At 37.0% G+C, this 26552-nt stretch overlaps 1 protein-coding gene across 1 annotated transcript in view; it reads right to left on the minus strand.

Annotated features, from left to right (window-relative positions):
• The window catches only part of CRISPLD1 (cysteine rich secretory protein LCCL domain containing 1), a gene marked incomplete at both ends in the record, with an annotated part of 35819 nt that extends 14317 nt beyond the window's left edge, over nt 1-21502 (minus strand). The window contains 8 exons of the mRNA XM_080339741.1: nt 253-319; nt 446-506; nt 599-778; nt 1835-1935; nt 2480-2595; nt 3890-4022; nt 4150-4268; nt 21245-21502. Of these exons, the coding sequence (XP_080195867.1) occupies nt 253-319; nt 446-506; nt 599-778; nt 1835-1935; nt 2480-2595; nt 3890-4022; nt 4150-4268; nt 21245-21502 (1035 nt within the window). The remainder of the gene's footprint in view (nt 1-252; nt 320-445; nt 507-598; nt 779-1834; nt 1936-2479; nt 2596-3889; nt 4023-4149; nt 4269-21244) is intronic.
• Between the last annotated feature and the right edge of the window lie 5050 nt (nt 21503-26552).

Raw genomic sequence — 26552 nt, forward strand, 5'->3', positions numbered from 1 at the left:
ACCCAAATGTGAAAACAAAAAATTCTACTGTGCATGTATAAGAATGAAATACATTTGGACAGTACATGCAAAATGGCAGATGCAAACTTATATCATCTGATGCTATCTTAAACATTTGGTGTTGACTTTTATTTTTAGTAAATACTGATTTCATAAAAATCCATTTTTAATATGAATTTAACTAGTATTTCAGCAGAAAAGACATTTAATTAAACAATCTACTGGAACAAAATCTAAGTTTAAAATGTTTACCATTTCATAATGTACACTTCCAATAACTTTGGCTTTGCTATCCAAACATCCAGCAGGACATTCATATCTAAGAAAATAAAATACAACTTGGTCTTAAATGCTGGGATTACAAAAAGGGAAAAATATTCCAGCTCACATACAAATATAGCCTTTTATAATAATACCAGAATGACAACTGTAAAATTTACCATACCTATTGCAAGTTGTTCCTTTGCACTGATCTCTTAGCCTTACTTCACATGAAACAATCTGAGCTAAAACAAGCAAAAAGCAATTTCATTACAATGAATTTGATACTATATAATTCCAATTTGTTGACCACATGCAAATCAAGTAAATTACTTACACATTTGCTGTGTACTTATTACTTCATTTTTCTCACTGTCATCACTGCCTGTGGAGCCTGAAGGTGAATGAGTTCTTGGTCGGCTCTGCACCGTTGCATCCTGGGCTTTGGATCGCTGCCGTTCAATCTCATTGGTTTCCTCTTCTGGTTCATGGGGAGAATAAGGCCTTTCTGAATCCTCTGTTTCAGAAAAACACGCAAAAAAATAAACTCTCAGGAAAAAAAAATCACTGTTTCTGGAATGTAAATCCCTTACCATGTTTTGGCAACGTCACTTTGTTCTCGCAAAATCGTGGATGAATACAAACAAGAAAGCTTAATAATACATCTCAAGTATCTTTCAGATGCTGACAAAAGGTAGAATTTTTCTAGCATGGGCAACACAATTGAGATAAAAAAGTGCTTTTACCACTTTGTTTTAGTATCTTCTTTATGCCACCAGAACACCAATAGAACAAATGTGATATTTCTCTTGTACATTGGAAGAGTTTTACTAGATTCATAGATAACCTGTAATTAAAGAAGCTGATTTCATAAAAAATATGCATTAAAATGAGGTCCTTCTATTCATACATAATAAAAATGATTTTGAAATACTCATGAATGGATCTACATTTCTTACTTAAACAAGAACAATAAGGAAAGTATTTGGGCACAGTGGTGAATAGATAAATAACTTTTAAACTAACAAAAATTGCTAAATTACTTTCACATTGAGAAAAACAAAAAGAAAGAGCAGCTTTATAATATGCTGCATTTCAATGTTATAAAATACAAATAGCGTTATCAAAACTGCAAGAAGTTAATAACCATCCTAGCTGACATTTCACAGAATCACATTTTAATTACTAATGTCTCCTAGTCTTGTTCTTGTTTTTTCTTACAGCAATGCACATTGCTGTGTTACTGAGATAACATGTTTCTTTATGAACAAATCACTGCATAGATTTCCACTATATTTTCATAAAGGCGTACAAGTGGCACACAGTGACAGTCTTACACCTTTGTGTACTAAAAGCCCTCAATCAGCAGTTCAGTTCTCTCCACTCTCTCTGGTGAGGTTCAGACTCATGTATGTACATGACCTCAGTCATCATAGTAAAGAAGGCCCCTACCAGGGCTTTGGGCACACACAGACTATATTCTATTCCACTATGTTAAAGCATAATGAGGAAAGTAAAAGAATGGTTCAATTTTTCTGCCCATTTATAGTTGTACTGTTGAAAGACTACATACCTCTGTAACAAAGATTTTCTCTGCAACCTCCTCCAAAACTAGGGGGACATGCAGAACAGGGGCGGCCAGGTTTATAAGGAGCATGACCCCACCAGTTACCCCTTTACACCAAAAAAAAAAAAAAAAAAAGATTAACATTAATCAGACCCTTAGACCATAACATGGTTTTGATATACCAAATGCACAAGAAGTAATTGAAATGTCTGTGAAGAAAAAAGTGAAGTGTTGTTGTAAGCTGCTGTAAGATCTTTTTAGATTGGCACAGCACTCCAAGACTAAATTCCTCAACTACATGAGAACAGGCTCCACACTCCTAAATGGGATATCCTATAGAATTTGATCTTAACCATGGGCTTTATGTTACACAATCCTTAAAGTCACAACAGAGAGATTTTATTTTTCAGATAAATATCACACCACAAGAAAGATCTCTGATGTTGTATGCTAAAACACAAGCCAGAAAACTGAAGCACTAGAAAATCACAAGAGTATTTGTGCAGCCAAAGGCTGCCTTGGGAACAATGCTCTACTTTGTAACAGTACAAAAAAATAGAAAACTCAGACTGATTTCCTTTCATTTTATTTCCTGGATTATTATAAAATATTTTGCCCCCTCAAAATATTTTTGGGTGTCAGTCTACTTACTTAGGGGAATAATTGCATACAAGATAGACTGCTTTTGGCCAAATCTGTCCCCAGATGTTCATGTTATGACACAAATTAATTGCACAACCGATTCTGCTACTTGTAGCCCAAACAACCTAAAGAAAAGGAAAGAGAAAGATGTGAAAACCAAAGCTGATTAATATAAAATCAAAACTGTCTCCAAACTTCAACTTATAAAACTCAAACCACAAAAGTGATGTTATATTCCACAGTTCCTGCACCCTGGAGTTCTCAGCACAATCTAAGGACCCAGAGGGGTTTGGATTGGTTAGACTGTGAGAACAGATATTTGTCAGCAGTGAAAGGAGGAAATGTAAATGATAAAACTATTCACAAAAAAGCCCACACATCAAAAAGACGCAAGTAATGGATTTTAATAAATACGTTTCCATGTCATTGCAGTCTAAGGTGTCTGCTCTCCTTTATTCACCTGTTGAAACAATTTTCATTGCAGATCTCAACATAATCTGAACTACAAAGGCCGGCACATTCAAATTAGACAAATATGACAGGTGCTATTTATTAATTCAAGGTAATCCAACTCTACAGTTCTGGTAGAATTAAGGAGTTGAAAGAGACAGGTCCTGTGAAGAATTTGTACCACAAAGAACTATCTATATGTATTGCAGATCTCACATGCAATAGACAAGTGTAAATATAGGCATTTTTACAGAAATGGCAAATAAGAATATGGAGGTAATTCTGTGTTAAAATTTGATAAAATTGTAAATTGTGCTAGTAAACAAACAAAAGAAATGCTTAAAAATCACTCATTTTCAAGTTTTCTATTATGATATTGAATATTTTACATTAATTTTTGTATAATCTGAGGATCACATATTTATCACTCACTGTAAAAATTGACTGGTTCTCCTCTGGAAAAATTCTGGCTAGATACACAGATTTCAGAAGTAGCAAATAAGTTAGTTCTTATGCAATTTCAAAATATTGCAAAAGGTAAAGCATCATGTTAAAAACTGTTGTTTGATCTCCGGAATTCACCTATAAAAACTTTTTTTTTTTTTTTTAAATGTACTGTTTCTTTAGTGTATTACAGAAAGGACAACCAGCATACCAGCACAAAGACTAGATGATGCAAAGTGCACTGAGCAGTAACACTCAATACTGAAGTTTGTGAGCTTTTTCTTTAATCTTGTTAAGGAAGTTATATTTGTGAGGATGAAATGTAAAGATTTGTATGAAAAACCTACTCTGTGTCACCACTACCCACTGCTTCTTACCATGGAGTCTAATAACAAGACCTTTTTGTACTTTAGTGCTATGGTATATACTGCAAGATTAATATGTTCTACATGACACACAGCAACCTAACCAGAGGCTTTGACTGCTGTTTTCCGTAGCTGACAAAAACCAAACCCACCTACATACCTGTGTGTAATGTGTACAAACAGGACCAGAGCATTTATAAGGACAGTATGGGTTGCATTCATGAGGATGGGGATACGTGAAATCTCTCACTTCATCATACCAGGCTTGCACATGAAATGTGGGAGGTCTGTACCTATGAAAGCCAGTAGTAGTCTATTAGATCATTAAAAAGTTGTAGCTTCCGTCATTCTTTCTTTAAGTAACAACAACATTTTATTAAAAACAATAAATCATGCATAGTAGAAAACATCTTTAACTACCTTCCCCAGTGTGCCCCCAAATTCTGTCCAATTGATGGAAGAAGACTTGCAGGCCCATGCTCCCATAGACAGGTTTCAGCCCACGACTCTGCAGATCTCTCCAGTTCTGTGTCCCATGTCTGCAATTTGAAAGAAAAGGACATCTTAGAAACACTCAGTGGGTAGCCCATAGTATCAGAAAAATCCACAAACAAACAAACAAACAAATAAAACCAACAAAAAACCCAAAGAAACAGAAAAAGACTGTCCATTTTTAAAGCTTGTGTTACCAAGACAGAAGACTGAAGAAAAAAAGTGAGACTTGACAAATGTATGCCCCATATTTATGTTACAGGAAAAAAAAAGTTTTCATCAATGGATTCCCTTTAGAAAGCATGTGCAGCCATGCTGCAGTGAATAAAAGACAAATATGAAACTGAAAGGCTTAGTTCAACTTTCCAAGCTAAATTAAGTGCATTTTCTGTCTTGGGAGATTTCTTTTTAGTAACAGGCATTTTCCTAGCCAAAAGGGTATTATCCAAGCAACTTTTGACATAAGGCTTTATTTCCTCTAAATTAATAAGTTTATTTGAAATGAAAATGATTTTCTCTTCCTTTTCTATAATCAGCTTTTGTTGAAATAAGACACAGTGCAAATACAAAATAAGAAACTGGAGTAAGGCTGTCATTCATTACTTTTATAGCTAAGTGGGTAAAAATGGAGGCAGCCATGTTATTAAGAGGCATGCTTAGGACATGTTAAAGAAAAAGTTTATGAATTGTTTTATATCACAATTTTGTATCTTAGGTTTTTATTCTTTAAGGTACATGGAAGAACAGGTTTGTAGCTGAAAGACAAATGCAAGTTTCTTTCTTTCAAAAGCATACTGAAACCTAAACTTCTAGAAAGAAACTATACCATACTCGGTATGCGTAGGTTTTACTGCATTAAGCTGGGTTTTGCTCAACGTGGTCCCTCTTGTGCAAAATATCCATACTGCTGCTTGACTTCTTAAATCTCCTGATAGTTGCAGAAATAGTTTCTAGATATGTGACTCTCTGATACCAACGCTCAGGGTAGGAAACTGAAATACTTCCAGAAAGGAACTAGATTTCTTGATAGAAGCTCAATTATTTCATCATAAGTTCAGACTAAGTTTCTTAGAGTGAGACTGTTATCTAAATAACAGTGATTCAGTATTTCCAAACCCAAATTCCCATGCAGTCACTGGAGAGAATGTCTACTTTTTATTGGCACAGATTAAACATAAAAAAACCCTTAACATAGCCAAACAATACAGAAATATAACAGATAAATTCCACATGCTAGATTTTTTTTTCTGTTGATTTTGACATGCAGTGTTCACCTTATTTGTGTCAGATAACTCATTAAAATCAAATGTGTCCCTGGTTATGCAAGATCATGATTATGTAAGGACTTTAAAATCACCAAGTTTAATCCTTCAATATCTGTTTTTGGTTCTCTTCTTCAAAAGCCTCTAATGTACTGAATTCCATTGTGTCTGCTATTATTATCAGCAAGTAAGAATTTACATGGTACCTTCTGACTTCCAAAATGCAACATTTATTTTGGCAGAATTACTCAAATGGTATAATAACAACAGAATAAAGCTTTTAACCCACATATGGATACAAAACCCAGTGACTTTAGGAAACAGTAAGAATTTACTATTCACCCTATTGCACCTCTATTTCAACATCACAAGCCACAACATTCTTTAATCTTCATAAGAAAACATTCCAATCTTAAATTAGAAAGTTATGTGACAGTTTCTATAAATCATATATGTATAAATCATTTCTTCTTCCATTTCCTTGTCACACCACCATAAATAGTTCTTCTTCATGCTGTACCCATTGTAAAAAACATAAGGATTAACACACTTCTCCCCTATACATATTTTTTTCTTATAAACTGTAGTACCATTGCTTCATCATTCTACAGCAGTATCACAAGACTAACATCTTCAAACAAATGCCACAATATAGTCTCTTGTAAAATGTCTCTTGTTCAGCTCTGAAAACAGCAGTCACAGACGAAGGAATTGTACTGTTGTGGGGGGAGGGGGTTCTCCATGCAAGTTTCAAAATATTTTATGCAGCTGTTTTAACTGAAATAATGATTTTTTGGAAAATCAGAGCCAGGTAGTCAACTGTAGTATTTATGCTGTGAAATTCCACAGCGTACATTTCATACACTCATTAATTTTGATTTAAGTTTAATCACCAAAATTTTGCCAAAAAGTAGTGAATGAAAAGTTTTGTTATAAAAATAATCAGAAATCTGACAGTAAATAGTTGCTGCTGTAAAGGATTGTATTCAGCCAATTATACTTCCTAACCAAAATACACAGTAGGCTGATCAATCAACAGATAATCCCAACTTCAAAATGTTATGAGATGTCTGGAGTGAATCAGGTGTCATAAAACCTGCAAATATATTTTGGGTTTGCAGCAAATTATGTCACACGTCTTACTTTTCTCCTTGGTACATGCACCATATAATTAATTCACTCCAGAATGGTCAGCTGGTCAGGAAATTCTCTGTATATGCCATAGAAGAATTTGTTTCTGCACCTTTAACACCTAAATCCCTTATTTTTAAAGCCAGATATAAAAACCACCTGGCATGGACATCATGCACATATAGCTACCACAGTTTATTGCCAGAAAATGCTGCCTATTATCCTGCCAGACAATGTTTTGTTTGATTCAGGGGTTTCTTTGGATGAGAAGGTGGTCATGAAGAAATATTGACCTACAGTACAACTCAACATTGCTTTTTCTTCATCAAGACTATGTCTGAGTTCAAATGCGCTCAAATACATAATGACTATTATTGTTAATGGAGACGCTAGTTTCAAAGCTATTTCAGGTATCTCAGTGCCATATTGCAGTCCACAGCATGGAGGTACACCAAGCAGATTATCAAGATAGAATTTAATTTCTTCTTCATTTTAATTATTTAATTATCGTTTGGGGGTATGATGGAGTAAATCTCAAAATCATTACATATTCAGATGTAAAAAATCTGTCAAGTTTAAACCGTATATAGTAAACAATCTCTCTAATTGCAGTATTCACCATCCAACTGTCTCATTTTCTGATCAATGCCACCACTGCCTAAAGTGTCTGTAAAAGAAATTGGAATTAATATAAAACTTCTCCTAAGTTACATCGAATTTATGAAATATTCTGGAAGAAATGACCCATTGTCCCAGTTCTGAAGAATTTCCTAGAGATCCAAGTCACTTTCTTGATTCCCAGAGACTTTAAAAAGGAAAAAAAAAAAAATGAATACAACACAAATAATCTCCTAAAGCCATTAAAAAAAAAAAAACCAACAAAACAAGCAAACAAACCAAAAAAAACCCAAACAAACCAACAACAAAAACCACAAACAAACAAAACCCACCACACACCACAGAAGAGAGCAGAAGTCACAGTTACTTGGGTCTCCAGCCCCTACAACACAACTCCAAATCAATGTAGAAATGAAAAAGTTTTTCTCAGTCTCCAGGAATGCTCTAATGATTTTTACTAAAAAGGGGAAACTGATGTCCTAATCTCAGATTAAATTTATATCTAACTACTTCAGTGATGTAAAAATTTTATACAAGTGTTAATAACATCAGGAACAGGTACAGAATTTCTGAAAACAAATGGAAAACTTGTAAAAGAAATCTGATAGACTGCAATCCCCTATCACAGATGACACAGGGTAAATTAGCTTAAAGATATTTTTAAAGGCCATTTCTACAGTTACACAGTTGGAATTTAAACAAGGTTTTCTATTGCTTTAGAAACATGCCTAATCATTGCTTCAGACTGGATCAAGAACAGGAAGATTTTGCTTTATCTTAGTGATGCTACCTTGATTTTTGTCCTTCTCTTCCAGTAGTTAAAATGAGAGATCCAAATTTCCTTCCTAAATTAATTACTCTGACTGAAGTCATATGAAGAAAAACTGTGTATGTTAATTCTAAGGATTAAAAGACTGTTAATATTAAAGGATTTTCATGCTAATCCAGCCAGATTAGCTCTAAACAGAATGCACTTTATCATATTTGTTCTGTGTTTGCTCACAAGGCAGGCTAAATGAAACAAACATGTAAGATAATCTGTATAAGTATATAACACTTATCTCCTTACTGGAACAGGAGTTTTATTCTTGTGCTCCTAATAGCATTCCCTTGTTTCACTTACATGATGGCAAACTTTTGGCTTCAAACAATAAAAGCACCTCCATGCACAAAGAAAGGACATGAAACATATATTTTCATGTTTCATTTCATAAAATTCAAAAGGCTTTTGTTCTCCTAGTGTTCCCTTCCTCCTTAAAGCAGTGAAGAAAAAGAAATTACAAGCAGGAAAGCAAATACATAAGCAACAGTTTCCAAAAACACGTAAAAATGTCAATTCGGAGAAGTGTACATAATGAAGAACTTCAAACCAATACAGAAATAATTAGGAATTTGTTTTAATTATTTAGTTCATCCTTAAAGCAGTTGTGAACAAAAATCTAAGAAAAATTTCCAAGAGATGAAATATCAGATACAGACTAGAAAATAGTGATTATATATTATATTATTATTATTTCAGTACCACCACAACTGAACTCAAAGTGGATTAGGGTTGTTTTCTTTTTTTCTAAATTTAGATCAGAAGTGTGGGTTAGAAATGAAACTCCTGATCACTCCCACTTACTGTGGATCACATAGCACTCTCAGAGGACAAACTGGATCCTTTCAAGATAAAATGCCAGGAGTTGTGCTCCAAGAGTGCGTCTAACACTTTGCAGTTGTTAGTGGGTATTCAATTCACACAGATTTGACCTAGTTCAAAATAAAGATTCCTGAAATGTAGACACCATGAATGTCAGGTCCTCAGCACCAATTCTTTTGCTCTACAAATCAGCTTCTATTGCACCAAAACACTTGCTAACACTGGCATTGCCTTCATCAGTATGTTGTTAAAACCTAGTGCACCGAAGACATTCACATAGGAGTGGCACTGTCAGTGTTTCACAAATGTTCCCCATATGATAGACTAGCTGAGGATAGAACCCAGGTGGCAGATGAAACTGAATGGTAGTAGCAGTTGCTGACTCCAGCTGCCAACTCTTGTTCTATCTCAGAAGATTACAAGTTTTGCATCAGGAATGTTGCATACAATATGGAACTTCTGAATCCTTCTGTTTTGCAACATATCACATTAAAATAAACCACTACTAACACCAGTTTAACTTTACAGACTGGACTACACATTGTGGTATTTAACCTCTGTCAATACAGGGTTCGGGTAAAGTGCAGACTGAAACTAATGTTCTGCTTATGGAGGAGCTGATGTTTCAGCGAGGATACCACAGCTTAAATCACAATTCATCAATAGTCAAACTAATCACATGGGGTGGGATCAACCTCCCACAAATTTAAACAGCCTCCAGGCAGATACCTACATCTGAGCTAATTACCTAAATTACCTTTGCAGTTACATAAACAAAGAGGTATCTATAGAGGGAGATAATTTTAGCTACCTACCTTTAATTGAGATAAACTGTGTGTTGGAAATTCTCATTTTTCACTACTAGTTGTAAAGGAGACTGGCTGAAATGCAGACATCTACACCACAGACATCAAAAGCTTAGTGAGTTGAATCCCACCATTTGTGTTTTCTGAATGTTGAATCAAAAGAGCACATTGTCACCCAAGGCAGACCCGTGTAAGTGTCTACCAATTATACGAACTAGTATTGCAACAGAACTGGCAAGACCAGTAGCACAAAAAAAAATGTCTTCCAGTAAAATACAAAAAATACAATGATAACATTTTAATTGGAGAGATTTTCATATATATAGGAAGGCAGAAAAAAATCACATGGGATGGGACTATATGGAAAGAAAAAATGAGCTAAAATTTAAGCTCCGTAAAGATGGAAAAGTAAGTACAGTGGGCATCACTGAAAGCAAACATTTACCATGGCATAGTATAAATACCTCATTGCTGTATACATTCTAAATATAGGGAGAGAGTGGTAAAGTAAATACCACAGTACAGTATGGGTATTTATTTACTTTTTAATATAATCCACTGTATTCTTTAACACTAATAACACTGAGAAGGAAAAAAAAAAAAAAGAAACATAGAATGAGACATGCCATGATGCCATGAACAAATAAGTCAGAAATACAGTTAAGAACTAGAAATGCACTGCATGGTACCAGCACAAAATCACAGAAAGCTAAAGCTGAAAATGGCTGAGAGAGACTAATCTTGACTGTAGTCTATATAGCCTCTTCCACTGAGCCAGAATTAAATATAAGTGTATTATCTACATTTCTAAAATTAAAACTAATAACAGTAGTTTCAGAATAATATTCACTGTCATTTTCTTCTGGAGTTCTATGACTGTAAGAGTAAAGAGGATTTCCTTAGTATGCCCTGCAATGCTAGCTGATATCTTATTGCCAAGAAAAAACAAATCACTCTCCTGTAACAGTTATTTCTCAGATTAAACAAATTCAGATGCTTCATTCCTTCAACCTTCCTCATAAATCACATATTCTGTGTTTATAATCAATCCCATTAATCTTATTAATTCTCTCTAGAATGGCAAGACCATTTATTAAAAAAAATGAACAAAACTGGACATTGCATGTCAGACAAGGTCTCATCAGTTTCACACTGAGAAGTCTCCTTTCAAAGATTGCTGCCTCATAGTTTTTTTTTAACTCAGTGCAACTCCTGCATCATTTTATTGGAGTGTTACCTCTACATTTTGTTATTTGTATTTTACCTGTTTGATTTCTTCCTTATTCCATATCTTGCAGTTAAATTTCATCATGTTGATTCCAGGCCACTACTTCCACTTGTCAAGTTCTTCTAATTTTTATCGTGTTCTCTAAAACAAGCTTAACTTGTGTCCCTGTTAATGTATTCTGAAGTTTTCAAGTGTATTCTTTACTCACACTAGTCATAACCTAAGTGCTTAACCAAGAAGTGATGAACTCCAACAGCATCAACACCTTCAATCTCCTGACAGTTTAACAAGGAGTTTCTGTCAATTTTCACTTGCAAAAATGTCAGGGTGGAGAAAATCAAAAACTCTCCTGAGTCAAAAATATGACACCTATTACTTCTCTCTGATACACTATGCTAAAATAGATTGGATTGACACGATGTCTTCTTGATGAACAGACATTAGCAGTTTTCATCAGCTTGGCTTTCAGTTACAGACGAATGAGGCATTTTCATCTGTACCAAAGCTGCTGAAGGACATCCAGGGAAAGTAATGATAATTAGCACATCTGAAAAGTCAGTAACTTGGACATGGCTCAGGTGCTTACCTTCAGTTATTTGAGTTTGAAAAAACTGTGGCCTCCATACTAGCCCAAGGTCCCTTACGGAATACAGCAGAGTGACCACAAAAACTCAGGAGTAGTGAAACACCAGACAACTCTCCTTGAAAATACAAAGCCAACCATACTAACTACTACTGATGTAGCCTTTAAGCACAAAAAAAAAGGGGATAGCTAAAATTGTTCAACTTTTCACTACCAAGAAAGTTAGTTATCCATTTTCTATTGGAGAACAACTGCCTGCCTAGAAATGAAATGGTAAGGACCTCACATGCTACCATGTGGTAGACAAGAGTTTACAGAGCTTTAAACTGGGCAGAGATCCCTGAATAGAGCTTGAGGTTTCAGCTGCTCTTTTGGAAAAGAGTAAAAAGCAGGAAAACTGTGGCTTTTACCTGGAAACAGGAAAGCAGTATGAGGCCAAAAATATTGTTCCCGAACACTGAATAAATTTCACCAATATTTAGAAGTATCTTCCTATTACAGTTTCATGTGTTTGAGCTTTTTGTGTTCAAAAAGTAAAACCAGGAATAGGAACCAGCAGACATGACTAATCACATTTAATTCTGTGTGTACTCTGAGCATGTTAAAAAAACCTTGCTGGAATATTCAGCTTTCCAAGGTGTCCTGAAACAGTACATTTACTTTGCTACTTTTTAAAAGCAGTGCATAAAGACTTACTATTAGAACATGACTAAAAATCATCTATTCACTTTTATATTCTGACATGAACGGAAGATAAGCAACAGTGATGTGAGAGCTGATCTTGATTTCTTCATTTTGTCCATTGTCAAAGTATGAATTACACATTCACTACAAATAGTATTAATAAATATTTATAGCTAATTACAAATTGACCAGAGCATGAGTCCTTAACTCAAATCCTTGTGGCAATTGCCACGATAAACTAGCTGTAACTGATGGCTTGCATACAGCAGAGTTTCAGATGCTACAGAATTTCCTGGACTTTAAAAAGGAATTAGCTGCAGTATCTCAAATATATGTCACAGTAAATGTTTGCTTTTAAAAGACGACCACTGTGATTTCACATAAGTGAACTGAACTTACTGCGAGAGAGCACCCATTGATCATATGTGAGTTGGCAGTACTGTTAGAAATATGTTTATAAAAGATCTAAAAAAAGAGAGTTGGAAAACATATTTAAAAAGTACCTGACCATTTGGAGGTCCAACAGGGAATTCAGGACAAATATATTGTGACATGTAAGAGGCAGCCAAAATTCTGGATTTAATGAGTGAAATAGCATGATTTTAAGAAACTGTTATCTTCCTTCATAACAAAGTAAAAATTGTCCTTCTCTATATGGGCAGAAGATGGTCTTAATGAATCATGCTTTTCTAACTATGGTAGTCACTCTACTTACACCAAATCTAAGCCTGAGGACTCTATTTATAGATAACAGGATAAATTCATATCTAGCATTCAATGAAATTATGTTAAGAATTTTTTTTCTTCACTTAAAAAAAATCTTAACTTGAAGAAGTTTCCCAGGTAGATATCATGAAGATGGCAGGCTGCATGGAGTTACTCTTATAAATCTCATTGATTCTTTCTGTGTTCAGCTTGTATTTTGTATTTAAGCTCTGATTCTCTGTTACTGATTAATTTTTAATAATCTTTTTGATATTGGGGATGAAGAAGTTCTCTTGACAGCAAAAATAAAAGATGAACAGTGTCTGTCCTGTGTTGTTAATTATTTTATTTGGGAAGGCTCCCTTAAACTTTGAGACAGTGAGCCTTTCTGCTACTTTCCTCTTTCAGTTTCTTTACTTGGAGTTGCTTAGTTGTTGTTGGCATTACATCAATAAAAGTCATAATGTGGACTTATCCACTTGCTTTCTTGGCCACTTCACATTGCACAATCCTTTGCTAAAACTGCCAGAGAGAATAAGAGGATAAGTCAACGTCACTGTGTTCTTTGATGCAGCGTCAGTAGCTTTTGAGCACACGCAAAGGAGTTGAAGCACTTCCACCAACCTTTGAAGTGAAGCAGAAAAGTGGAAAACCAGAAGGAAGGAGGCAGGTTCACTCTGAAAAGAGCTGCTCTGTTCTTGGCACCCAAAGTACTCTCCAGCCACTTACGGGGTTCCACAAACTGAAGTCCTCTACTTGAAATGAATGGGAATTGTTTTTAACCAAGTGTCCCTGAAGAGCTTTGGCAAAATGGACAAGACACACTACACAGTGACTTGAAAATGTTTTGTCAGAAAGGTCTAGAAAATTTAAAAGGGAAGTTCTATTCAGCACAGAAAAAAAAAAAAAAAAAATCACCAAAATGTGTAAGTCCACTACAAGGCCTTCCTTTATGTTTCCTAATGTTGTTTCAATTCTCTTATGTACACTACAGACAAAAAATCTCTATTGGAGCTGGCAGATACAGAGAGAGAGAGAAACTGCTACATCCAGACTTATGCAGATCATAGGATCTAAAAATATTCACAAAATAGCCAAAAATGTATTTCAATCCCTCTTCAGTCACTATGATGACATGAACAATGTTTTACTATTATCCATGCAAGAGCTCTATCTGCTAGTGGGTTCATATGATCCAAAGTCCAATCAACTGTACTTAAATACAGCAGGAATTTGCCTGAGGAAAAATTAAGAAAAATCTAATTGAGAAATATTGCCAGTCATTCTTAAGTTTCTTCTTCTGAAGCCTTCATGAAGTTACTGAAATGGAGGGGCAAATCTTCAAGCCTCCCAAAATATAAGGCCCCACAGAAGTCACAAGTCAGTCATAGTTTTGAAAGGAACTATATGGTATCGACACTTTCAACACATCTCTATCAAGGTTTTCAAACTAAGACCTTCAGAGGTGTTATACCAACACAGAGTAAGAATCAATATATATTTTTTTTTCCTTGTGAATATAATATGGATCTAATACTGCTGCCAGATACACATCTATAATTGTTCCTAAGAACCATGCAGCTGTACCAAATAAATTATTCTAATCTGAACTTTTTAAAAAGGACCTCTAGAAGATTGTACCTTCTTCAGAAGGTTTGCAAAATAAAACTTCATAGAAGCAAGGCATGGGTTTTTCAATGACATCCCTAGCGTGTATCAGCAGGATATGGTCAAATGACAACTGAAACTAATCAATAACTAAAGGCTTCCTTGCCCTAGAGGACACAGATGTTCTGCAATTCAAGTAATTATAAAGTGCAGTGTGTGGCTAGATGTTAAGAAATACCAGGCTGAAATGCATTGCTGTCTACCTAGCTGGGAACCTAAACACTTTTCAGTACAGCAAAGGCACATGCGTGGAAAGAGGATCTCACATGAGCTGTGTGACTTATTCATTTGTTTGGGAAAATACAAATGAAATCAAAGAATGAATACTAAAAGAGTCATTTAAAATAGAATGCATTATAAATTCGTTAGTCAAAATTGCTTCTGTAAATTTTATTCTTGGTGAGTCCTCTCAGTTTGCAGAGTACAGCTCTTGGGAATATAAAGGAACTAACAACTTCTATTGTCCAAATAATAATGACTATTTTTAAAGTGTTGACCATGATCAGCATGAAAAAACCCTCAGTTTTCATTAATATGTTCAGAGTTATTAAGGTGCAATGTTGCCAAAGAAATTATCAGGAAAAAATTTGCAAATTCAGTCCATGATCCACAAATAATGCTTAGAAAGAAGAAGTATTTTAAAAGATAAAGAAGTTAGGAAGTTGCAAGGTTAAGGTACCTAAAACAAGTATTTTGAGCTTTATTGACACTTTACAATCTAGTAAGATTTTATTAATAATTCAATAAAACCCCTTCTAACTGAATAAGATAAGACCTTCCACATCAATCCAGTCTGAACAGCAGACACATACTGATTTCTTGATTTGGCCACAGCCTCTTGTATGATACTCATTTAGTGGTGGGATTGATGGCAGTAGAATGCATAAGGGTGTCTAAAGTCAATCCACCAAATAACAATTTTAACCACAGAAAGAATATATCGCTTTCCTTATTCCAAAATGATTACACATATTGGCAAGTGTATGACAAAGCATGATGGTTCCCACTTCTGTCTTAAAGGCCAGGCGTTTGCCCAGGGAGGTTGTGCAGGCACAGATGGCTCCAGGACAGCAGAGGAATGGGCAGGGACACCAGAGCCAGGAGAGCACTCTGCTCAGATCAGATAGACTACAGCCAGCAGCACTTGGCTTCAGTTTTCAGTACTAGCTCAGATATCTCTTACATACAGATGTCCCTCAAACACATACATGGTGTGAAAGCCACGCTGGTGTTAATGACCTAGGATGGGAAATGTCAAAAGCCTGATATTTTATACCACAGTCTGATAAGCATTGTTATGGTGCTTTGGAAGGGCAGTCGGGAAACATCATCACTCTCTGCTCTCTTTCTAGTGCTGTTAAGTACTTGTGTACACTAATAAGAAAATGTTCCTTACTGCTTTCTTCACTAGGAAACAGTAATGTACAGCACATGACAGGATGAACATGCATACAGTATGCATCTGCCATATGTTTTCACAACAAGCAGTTCATTATAACCTCAAGAAACATTTTTTTCTTTTTTCTTTTTTCTTTTTTTTTTTTTTTTTTCCGTAGAAGCCATAATGTTGACAATTCAACAACTCTCTCAGCCTTGAAGGAAGAGATCTAGGAAAGAATGAGCTAACATGCAGTCATAAGGTCATATAAGGCCAGTGCAGAGGAGTTAACTGAATCTGTTGGATTGCTGTTGCCTACAGAGGAGCTCATGCAAGTTCTCATGCCAGAATCCTTCCATACAGAGAAAGGGACAGAAGGGAAACCGGATGATCCATATCGGACTTAAGATACATTGCCACAGTAACGAAAAAACAGAACATGGATGTTAATATTTAAAAAAGTTTCCAATAGATGCTGAGAAACTGCAGGCTAGAAACTGACTTCCATTGAGATTATTTCATAGGACAAGTTAAGAAACGTATTAAATATATAGATAATATGAATTCCTCCCAAAGATATTAGACTTCTCTGAAGGTGTCAACAAGATGTGGGAAAGGATTAAGTGAAGTTAGGTTTTCTAAATTGTTCCTCACTAAGTTATTTAAAAAAAAGAAACCTAGCATGAGAGAAATAAAAATGTGGTAAAAATGTGGTAAAAGACAGGAAACAGATTTAAGAATAATAAATAATTTTTCAAATTTCCTAAAAGACGTGTCCATGGTCTTCTGCTGTATACTTTCTTCACAGCAGCCCAAGAAAAGAGAGTGCAAGATGATATTAACTACTTAAGGTAGTTAAAAGTAAGATAAGAAAATAAAAGATAGAAATAGAAGACTCACTAATTCTAAGTAATTGGAAAACAATATAGTAGATGTCATTCATTGTCAACTCATGCAAAATAATGAGGACATTACTGGAGATTACAGCCAAATACACATATACAGCCATGTACTAAATGACCTCTTAGCACATTGCAAAGGCCCTGGAGCCATTGTGAGCAGCTCTATGAAAATGTCAGTTCCAGATTAGCCACAGTCAAAAAGCAAAAGAATGTAAAACACTATTAGGAAGCCATAACTATCAACAGTTTGATTTGTTTTCTCTGAATTAAAAGGAAAACAGTAAAGAAGCAGATAGAGAAGGAAAACAAAATGGAATATCTTTTCACATAGAGCAGTTTTCAAGTAAGAGGAATAGGGCTCTTCAGCTGAAAACAACGTGACCACTGAGTAATTTTTTTTTAAAGTACTTTTTCATATATTCATATGTTTTCATGTATAATTAAATGTATAGACCTCTGCAGCTTGATGCAATGGATTCAAAGAATACCAATGGACTCAAAAGCTTTCAGATTCATAAAAGAAAATCCCATCTGGGACTGCTGAATACAAAAAGTACAGTGACAGATTTAGGAGATTTCATTGCAGAGGTTTCTCTGTTCACATGCTCTATTCTTATCCTCCTACCCTAGGAACCCATCATCGCTCACCACCACAGCCACAGTACTTGGGAAGATGAACTTTTCATCTAGTAAGTTCAGCCAGACAACCATGAGAACATTCTGTTCATTAGACATATCTACTGTGAATGTTACTGCAGCTCATAACTTTAGGTCTCTGAACTGCGACAGCCCACTATTATTCTTTTTCAAGGCATAAGGAGAGAGCGGTCAGCTGTACAGAAAAATCAGTAATTCAGTTTGTTGGTTCGTGTTTTGGTTTGGTTTGGTTTTTTTTGGGGGGGGCATTGGTTTTTGTTTGTTTTGTTTTTTTGAATAGAACCAAGATCTTACATGCTGGAGACTATCCTCAAAACTTTTCTCCTCTGCACAACTTAAACCAGAATGCTGCATTAGCCCTGTGGTTCTTTCAAAGGTAAGGCTGGACTTCAAAAGGCATTTAACCAATAGCTCCTACCCAAAGTGTGGTTCTTCATGCCTCCCATTCCTTAGCTATGCATTCCCACCCTCTTTTATCAGCACTGGTACGTATCTGATTCACCATGCAGGGGAGTCAGTTTCATGACTTAGACTAGAGAAGAGAGAAAAAACAACAACAACCACCACAAGAAAAAACCCCAAACCACACCTCTTTTCCCCAGCTCCAAGCACTCCTGGGATTTTAAAACTTCTCAACTATATGGCAGACTTCTAGAGAGAGAGCTGCATCAGTGAGGAACCTGGACCTTGATCACTTCTGTTCAGATTCAGTAAGATATAAATCTTCACTTCTACAAGCAGAACCTACTGTGACATGACTGTGTCCATAACAGATTTTTTTTTGCCAGCATGTCTATAGTAATAAAGCACCCCAAAAGTAGATAAAAGTATTGCAGCTGTATTTATCTAGCTTGCTAAACATCAGGCAAACATTTAGAAGGATGGTTTTCCTCTTTCTGGATCACTGGAACTCACCTTTGGTAAGACCTAATATATCACATGGCAAGGACTTGTTTTTAGGGGTGTGAGTCTGTCTGACGGAACTTTTTTTTTTTTCATTAAACATCTCCATTTATTTTACAAAAAAATAGCCAAATATAGTTTTAATTCTGTCAATGCTTGGATGTTTGAACTTTCTGTCATTCAGGAAACTGATCCAGAGGTCACAGAGTCTTGGAAAACCACATCTAAGAGCACTTATTTCTTTATCTCAAGAAGTGGTACTTGTCCATCCTATATATGCATCTAGAAAAATAAAGTAACTATTAAGTGTCAAAACAGGCATTTGTTTGAATTATGGAAAAAAAAAAAACAACTAGCACTAATAATTATACGATTTTAATATCTGCCAGAAAATTATGAAATGACAGAATGGAGTTTGCCTGCATTATTTCTTGCATACATACACTGTGACAATGACCAGATACTAGTTTTTCCAAAGACATGACTTTGCAGAAAAAAATAATGCTTCCTTAATGAATTGTCATTTATTACCCCTTCTTTGCTTTTCAATCTGTGGTTCTACACCACATTTACAATTTTGTACTAAAGTTTTGCTCTTATTAAACAATAAACCAGCCCTTTATGACACCTCATATAGAAAAGAAGGTGAGAAATTACACAATCACAAACCGTATCATAAAAATATATGTGCAAATTACCAGAAATTCCACTATTTCCTCCTTCTGTCCAAGCAGTGGAGGGCTCTCACTGCCTCCTAAACCATCTTCTCTCAGTTTCTAGTAGTGACCCCCACCTGCTTCCTCCACATACAGTCTCCCTTCCCACTGACTCCCAGGCTTATCCTCTTAACAAATTTATGTGCTCTTAACCTCCTTCCATAAACTCTTGCTACTCATTTTTCTCCACCCAGTGAGTCCCAGTTCTTCCCCTAACCACATCTATTCATCAAATGATCTTTGCCTCCATACCACTGATTCCTCAACATCTCCTCGACTAGACTCTCAGCCTCTCTCCATGCCCTTCTCATGGGTCCCTGTCCCTGAAAACTGTACCCATCCCTTTGACCAGATCCTTTACACAGACCCCTTACATTCACAAATCTCTAACTCTTGCCCATTCCAATACTCAGTTCCCTTGGATACTACACCAAAATCAACCCTCACTTTCTTGAAAGCTGCTGTCCCCCTCTGAATAATGGCACATAAGAATATCTCATTGACATTAAAAATGAGTAATCTCTTTTCCATGCTACTTGTACTCTGGGTCAGGGGTCCTTGGGGAGCACAGAAAAAACAAAAACAACAAAATCACTTGTTCCAGATATAGACCTAACACAAAGTCTAGGCCAAAGTGTATGCAGTGCAAGAGGAAAATTTGAAGAATATAGCTGTCGAAAATCTAACTCCAATGAGTATATCCAAATTCTTCTTTCCAAGATATATAACACAGGCAAACGCATTAGGAATGGGAAAAAAAATGACATAACTAAAAATCAAAGCTACCCTTTTGTAGAATCTCAGGGAAAAGTTTTGCAGTCTTTTAACATAGAAAAACAATACTGTGTTTCCTATTCTCATTTTACAAAAAAGCTGGACAGCTTTTTCTTAAGTTTTCCAGAAACAAATCAACCTGAGTTACTGGGAACAAAAAGGTAACCTATATTATATCAAGGTCTGAAAAAGTCACAACAGAAAACAAAGTTCAAGGACATATGCAGACAATTGTAGCTGAAATGGTTAAAGGGATTTCAGATATTATCATTCCTTTGTTTGGAGCTGGATCATAACACCTAATTCTCTGATGGCTCTTAGTCTAATATAGTAACACTCATATAGGTAAACCTAAGTTACACTACCTTTATTGATGGTTTAAGCAAGGATGGTTTCTCCAGGACACATATATACATGCTCAGTTAAATCAGATCTCCAAGCTGAGAGACATCACTCCAAGCTGGGAAAGATATTTACATCTTGAAACATGTTAATCTGATCCTCTGTCATAACCTTACAATGGAAAGCGTCAGGAAACCTGTGTAATACTTGGTATAAACAACTCAACCCATAGTAATGGTATTTCTCTGGTGTCTGGACAGATAAACAAATAACTCACAGTGTAGACACATAAGAAAGACTTGAGCTTTTCTGCAGAAATCAGAATACAGAAGAAAAAGTTGCCTATTCTTGTCAGACCTCTCAGCTACTTAAAAGCTCTAAAGACTTGATTTGATCTAATTAGCAAGGAGAGATATAGTTAGCCTTGAAGTATGGCATAAAATCCAAGTTCAAAAATGTAAGATAATACACTACTAATAACAAACCAAACATAGAGGCTTCTTAAGAGAAAAATATAAACGGAAATTATATATTAGATTATTAATCTGTTAAACATAGCAACATACAGGACTCCAGTCTAGTAGCACATGCCAACTTAAATAGAAGACTTGTTTGTTATGTGAGCTTCATTTTGCTCACAAATTCCATCTGACCTAGAAGCATGGGAGAGAATCGATGTTATTTTGAAATATTCAGTACTCTTCTTAAATGGTAACTTTTTAGGCCACAATCAACTGTGTTGAGTACTGCAATTTTAGAAATTGGTCCCTTACACTGAGAAATTGACACTTAAATTCAGGAGAGCTGTGAGACACTAAACCATTAATATCAGTAGAATATGGCATTTGATCCACAAATACAAATTTTTATCTCACAGTTCACCCCTGTACAAAAAAAAAAAAAAAAAAAAAAAAAAAAAGACAAGTAACAAGTACATTAAATGAGAAAAAAGCAAGCTAAAACTGAGTGACAGTAACTATTCTACGAACATTTCTTTCTGCATGTGCTTTCAGTTTTTCCTTACCATATATTCCATATTGGAAGCTGGTGGATACACCTGACCCCGTAATTTATTATGAAGATCCAAGATACTTTGCATATCACTGTCTGTGATAGCCCTTTTCCCTCTCTGCTTGGCGATCCACCACTCACCATCTTCATCCATGTACTTTTCCAAAAGTTCTTCTAAGAGCGTGGCATTGGGAAGAACCATTGCAGAAACTGCTTGAGCTATGAATAGCAAGGTAGTTACTCTGAGCCATTCCTGTACTACATACTTCATGATGAATGATGTCAAAATGCTCAACAGTTAGCTCCAAGACAAAGTCTTTCTTCCAGGTCTGTTGGCTGTAAATGCATAAGAGAGAGCAATGTAATTTGGTGGTCAGAGTACAGGCCTGTATGAACTTATTAAACAACAAAAGTAAAACTGTAGTTTGTATGGAGTTTGCCAAAGTTGTTTTAAGGGGGAGTAATCAGGAAGCTACTTTTTTCTTTTTTTCTTTTTTAATTCTAACAAGTATACACTGTTGCTTTGGGAAGATCGTTATCTTCAACCCTATGAACTTCAGTTTGTTCAGGTAGTGTTATATAGTACACTGACACGCACATTTCACTGCCCACATGCCAGAAAGCATGCTTTTCATATCTACTTAAAAGGAGACAGACACCAACAAAGATTAGGCTGTAGATAAGGTCTTCCAGTATTGAAATTTATGAACAAAAAAAAAAAAAAAAAAGAAAAAGAGAAAAAAAAAGAAAGTTAAAAGACTTGCCCAACTGAAAAACACAATAAAGTTGATATGAAATATTCTCTCTTGATGCATTTCAAAATATGACTTTGATTACAGCTTTTGTTTTATGATTTCTAAAAATCTAATAGAACTAAAGGTATTCAAGTTGACCAAGAAAATGAGGGGAAATAGAGTTACATTTTTTTTTCACCAAACAAAGGAAAGCATAGATAACTCTCAGAAAAAGTCGCACCACTTCCAAGACCACAATATTCCAACACTGCCTATTACATGACCGAGTGCTTCAGGTAGGAAAGCCACGGTCACTCCCTCATCCTGGGTGAAAACGAGTGAATCCCGCCACACCGACCGCGCTGGACCCAGCGCCCGGGAGGGAAACAAAAAGAGGCGAAGGGTGCAGAACCGGGCTTTCACCGGAGCGCCGCTGCCCGCAGCCGGCAGCCCAGCCCCGGCCACGCTCTGCACCGAGCGGCCGGCCCCGAGGAGCCACTCTCCCACCGCAGCGCCCCGCGGCCGCAGGGGCCTGGATGCTGCCTCCCTCCAGCCAACCCCCGCCGCAGGGTGGATGTTGCGGGCAGCCGCCGGGCGTCCCTCACCAATGCCCTTACCCCTCCGGCGGCGGCTGCCTCCTCTCTCCGCAGCCAGCTCCGTTCCACCGCCCACCTCCTCGCCAGACCCGCGTCGGAGCCGGGGGGCGCAGGCACGGCCTTGCCCCGCTCGCTGCGGCGGGCAGGCGCGGTGGGAGCGGCGCGGCGGGTGCGGACGTGTACAGCAGCGGAGCCGCGGCCAGGGGCTGCCGCTGAGCGCGCAGCCGCCTCCCCCGCCGGCCTCCGGGTCGTCGTCGCCGCCGCCGCCCCGAGGAACTTCGAGCTTTTCCTCCGGCTCCCGCCCCGCCGGGCATTTATCGCGGGCGGCGGTGACGTGCGGCGACACCCCTCCCCGGCACCCGCGGGGCGGGACGCTCCGCGCTCCAGGCACCGCGCCCGGCCCCGGCACCCGCGCCGGTACCCGCGCCCGCACCGCCCGTCCTCGCCCGAGCGGGAACAGCCGCGGGCGGTGGAGCCCGCACCAGCTTCCCGGGCGCTGACTCGAGTCCCGCGGGCAGCAAGCGCTGGCCTGGTCGGGACCTCAGCCTTCTCCCGCAAGCTGGGCTCGGCCCTGCAAAAGCCATCACCCTGAAAGGTCCAGGAGGGGCCATTCCCAGCCACCTTCATCCGTTGTTGCTGGCAAGACAGTGCTAAGCCAGCCTGCTCCCGCTGACACACAGCAAAGAGAAAACGCTGGGTGTTCACACATGAGTTCCACAAAAGTCCAGAACATGTGGATGTGTCTGGAGGTATCAGGACGGGAATTTCATTGTGGATTCACACCAGCCACATGAGACTTCTTGTTGCGAAGTAGAATTCAAAAGCTAGTAGCTACTCATTTCTTTTTCCAACAAGGTTAGGAGTCCAATACATATTTCATTGTATTTCTATCAAAATCTTCTAACCTGAATTTTTTACGCAATCTGATTAGGACAATGTTGCATTTATTTAGTATAATTTGGTACATTGAGCTAACAGTAGGATTGACCGGCTTCCAGTGTTCACAGGACTTCTATACTAGCTTGCAAAGGTTTTCTGTGTTTTCATTTCTTCAGAAACTGAGGCTGAGGTTGATATTCATCAGAAGCCAGCTGGCTTCAGACTGACTCTATAAGTGCTTCCAGTTTTCATGGGCCCAAGAGAAACAATGTCATGCAAGTAACACACCGCCTCTTATTGTGTCCTCTTTCTTAGCTTTAGTTATAGTTTCCCCAAAGACTTTGAAACTAACCTGTCTCATAAGATGCAATAGGTACTGTGTTAGTTAGGCACTGCAATGTAAGAAAATCGTTATGCTCAGTATTGGTTGATCTTTATGATTTTTTCGTTGCAATGCTGGGAAGTGGACTTCTGCACCCAAGTATTGAGCACAAACATTTTTTTCTAGCAAAATTGTGTGAGGTAAAATGCCACTTTGCAGCTGGATACACAGACTAGATGCGATTTTTTTCAGGGTTTATGTACCCAGATGCTTTAACATCTGACATTTTTGGTACGGAAGAATGAGCCTTACTTATAGTCTGGCCAACAAAAAGAGTTTGAAGAGAAGGGAAAGAAACCAAAAATTAGATAACTCAATACAGTCTACTCATCAAATTTGCATTTTTTAAATACTCACCGTTTGTCTCACTAGATGGACTTGCATCTTCTTTAGACCCCTGGAGGCCAAGGTGTAGACTTTATACCATCAAGACACAGCTTCACCATCGGCACCTAGTAAAGAATATGTGTCATAAAAAGCCATTTATTCTTTGTACAGTCACAAGCACTATTTCATTACAAAGCATCAGAAAAGGTTTACATTAATGGTTGCATACAAGAATCTGAAAAATTCTAAAGGAATTACTATATTTATGGGGTTCTCATCAATCATTGGAAAGCCCAGTAGCTACCACTTTCTATCAGCACTGGACATCTGCTGGACTTCAAAGAGAATATAGATCAAACATCACCTTCCATCTTTCACATCTTTCATTTTGAGTATTTGTCATACTTTTTAGAAAGCACTCGATCATAGTTGGTCTTTGTCAGATTTAAGATGATATTTTATTGTCATGTAGGTTTTAGATTCAATAAAATAAATACTAATACAAAAAGAGATAGGTGCCATTGACTTTTTTTTTTTTTTTTTTTTTTTTTTTTAGTTAATTAATTTATCAGCAGGTGAATAAACCCTTTACCCTCTGTGACTGTGCCCCTTGTATTTGTTTTGTGGCTGTATGACTTGTGACCACATAAAGCATTGTTACCATATTTTGACGTATCCACTAATTTTATGTATGTAATTAAATGTAGTTGCCTGGATCTGTTGTCTTAATCAGCTTGGGGCTTAATCAGCTTGGGGGAGACCCTTTTCTCCTTTTTTGTTATTCTGGATTGGTTTAAACCTCCGACACTGAGGATATAACTGTCATTCATAATTTAAAAGCATTATAAGAAACAGATAAGCACCATTACATCTCCTGAAACTAAAACTAACTATCCTTCCTTCCCAAAGGCGTGTGCAGACAGGCAGACTCAGTAACTGTTTTCTGAACAGCTGTAGAAGCAACAACACTTGCAACTGGAAAACAAACAAACAAACAAATAAATAAGAAACAAAAAAAAACTTAAAAGAAATCCAGGTACATGCTGGACAAGCACTGAGAATATGGAACAAAGAAAGATTTTTAGCCTAAACTATGAATAAAAAATTATTTAAACTTTAATAGAAAGATTATCTTCTGCTGTTTGAGTCTTCCTGGATTCAAGGAGACAGAATTCTGGCAGTCATGGTAAATAAACAAGGACCTCAATGAAAGATATTTTACTTCATCATCAATTTATTTTCCTATTAGAAATAATACACAGGGCCCCCAAGTATGTATAATTGGGTTAAGAAAGAATGACACCACCAAGTAAGAAAGAGAGAAAGACTCTGATACATACAAACACACATTTAGCAAATCTGCTAAATTATAAGATCTTGGCTTTTAATTGAAAACAGAAGGAATAAGAAAAGTCCAGTCCATCTTTCTGTTGATTTTAAACATCTTTAGTTAATATACCTTCTGGTTTGCTACTTTACATTACAGGATCACAGCACTGTATTAACCAAAAAGTACTATTAAAAAGTCTGATCCATTAAAGAATTAGACCCATAAAAACAGTGTTTTGTTGTAGCCTGGTCTTGTAGACAACTAGTAGTCATAGGAACATTTTTTCCCAGAAAAATGTACTGTGCACCGAAAATTCAATCCCTAGAGGCTTACCTTACTGCATATAACACAAACCTGCTGCCACAAACGTCAGCTCCAGTGACTCTCTCAAACAAAGCTTCCCTCTGCCTACTTGTCCTAACAATGTGGCAAATTTCTCCAGGCTCCCACAAAAGTGGCTAAACAGGAGACTTTTGAGAAGACAGGTCTGTAAGCCGGGAGACCAGTTTTCAAATTTAATCTTTTCCTGATGTGGACCAGGCTCTTGAATGCTAGTTTGCTGGGACCTAATATGCCCACCATGTTGCTGAGCAGTCTGATTTGATTTTGCTTTTAGTGGCTCTTGTTTAATCTATTCAATTTTTCAATCAAATATTCATAGTGCTAGAAGAAACAATTATATTCATCTGTAAGTTGGTGGTTAAAATGGAGGAATTGTGCTGAAAGCCTTGCTTTAAGCTTTTTCCCAAACAGTGTTTTGTTTGTCTGCCTGATTAGGTTTAAAAAACTGTCACAAAAGGCTTCTGGCAAGGCCAACAAATGAAGTAGAAAGGATGGATGCTGGTATTTGTGCTATTCTGGGTGTGGTGGGAAACCTTTATCCAAAACAAAATTATTCCAGTGTTGCAAGATCTTTTGATAGATGGATTCCTTCAGCTGAAAATGTCTTGGCCGCATCCATTGTGAAGGACCTTGTGAACTGTTTTATTCTCATAGAGCACAGCTATATCAGTAATTTGGAGACACAACTCAGTCAAAACAAAGCAATGGGACATAGCTTTCCTATGGCCAGA

Source organism: Nesoenas mayeri (assembly GCF_963082525.1).
Source record: "Nesoenas mayeri genome assembly, chromosome: 2".
Taxonomy (NCBI): Eukaryota; Metazoa; Chordata; class Aves; order Columbiformes; family Columbidae; genus Nesoenas; species Nesoenas mayeri.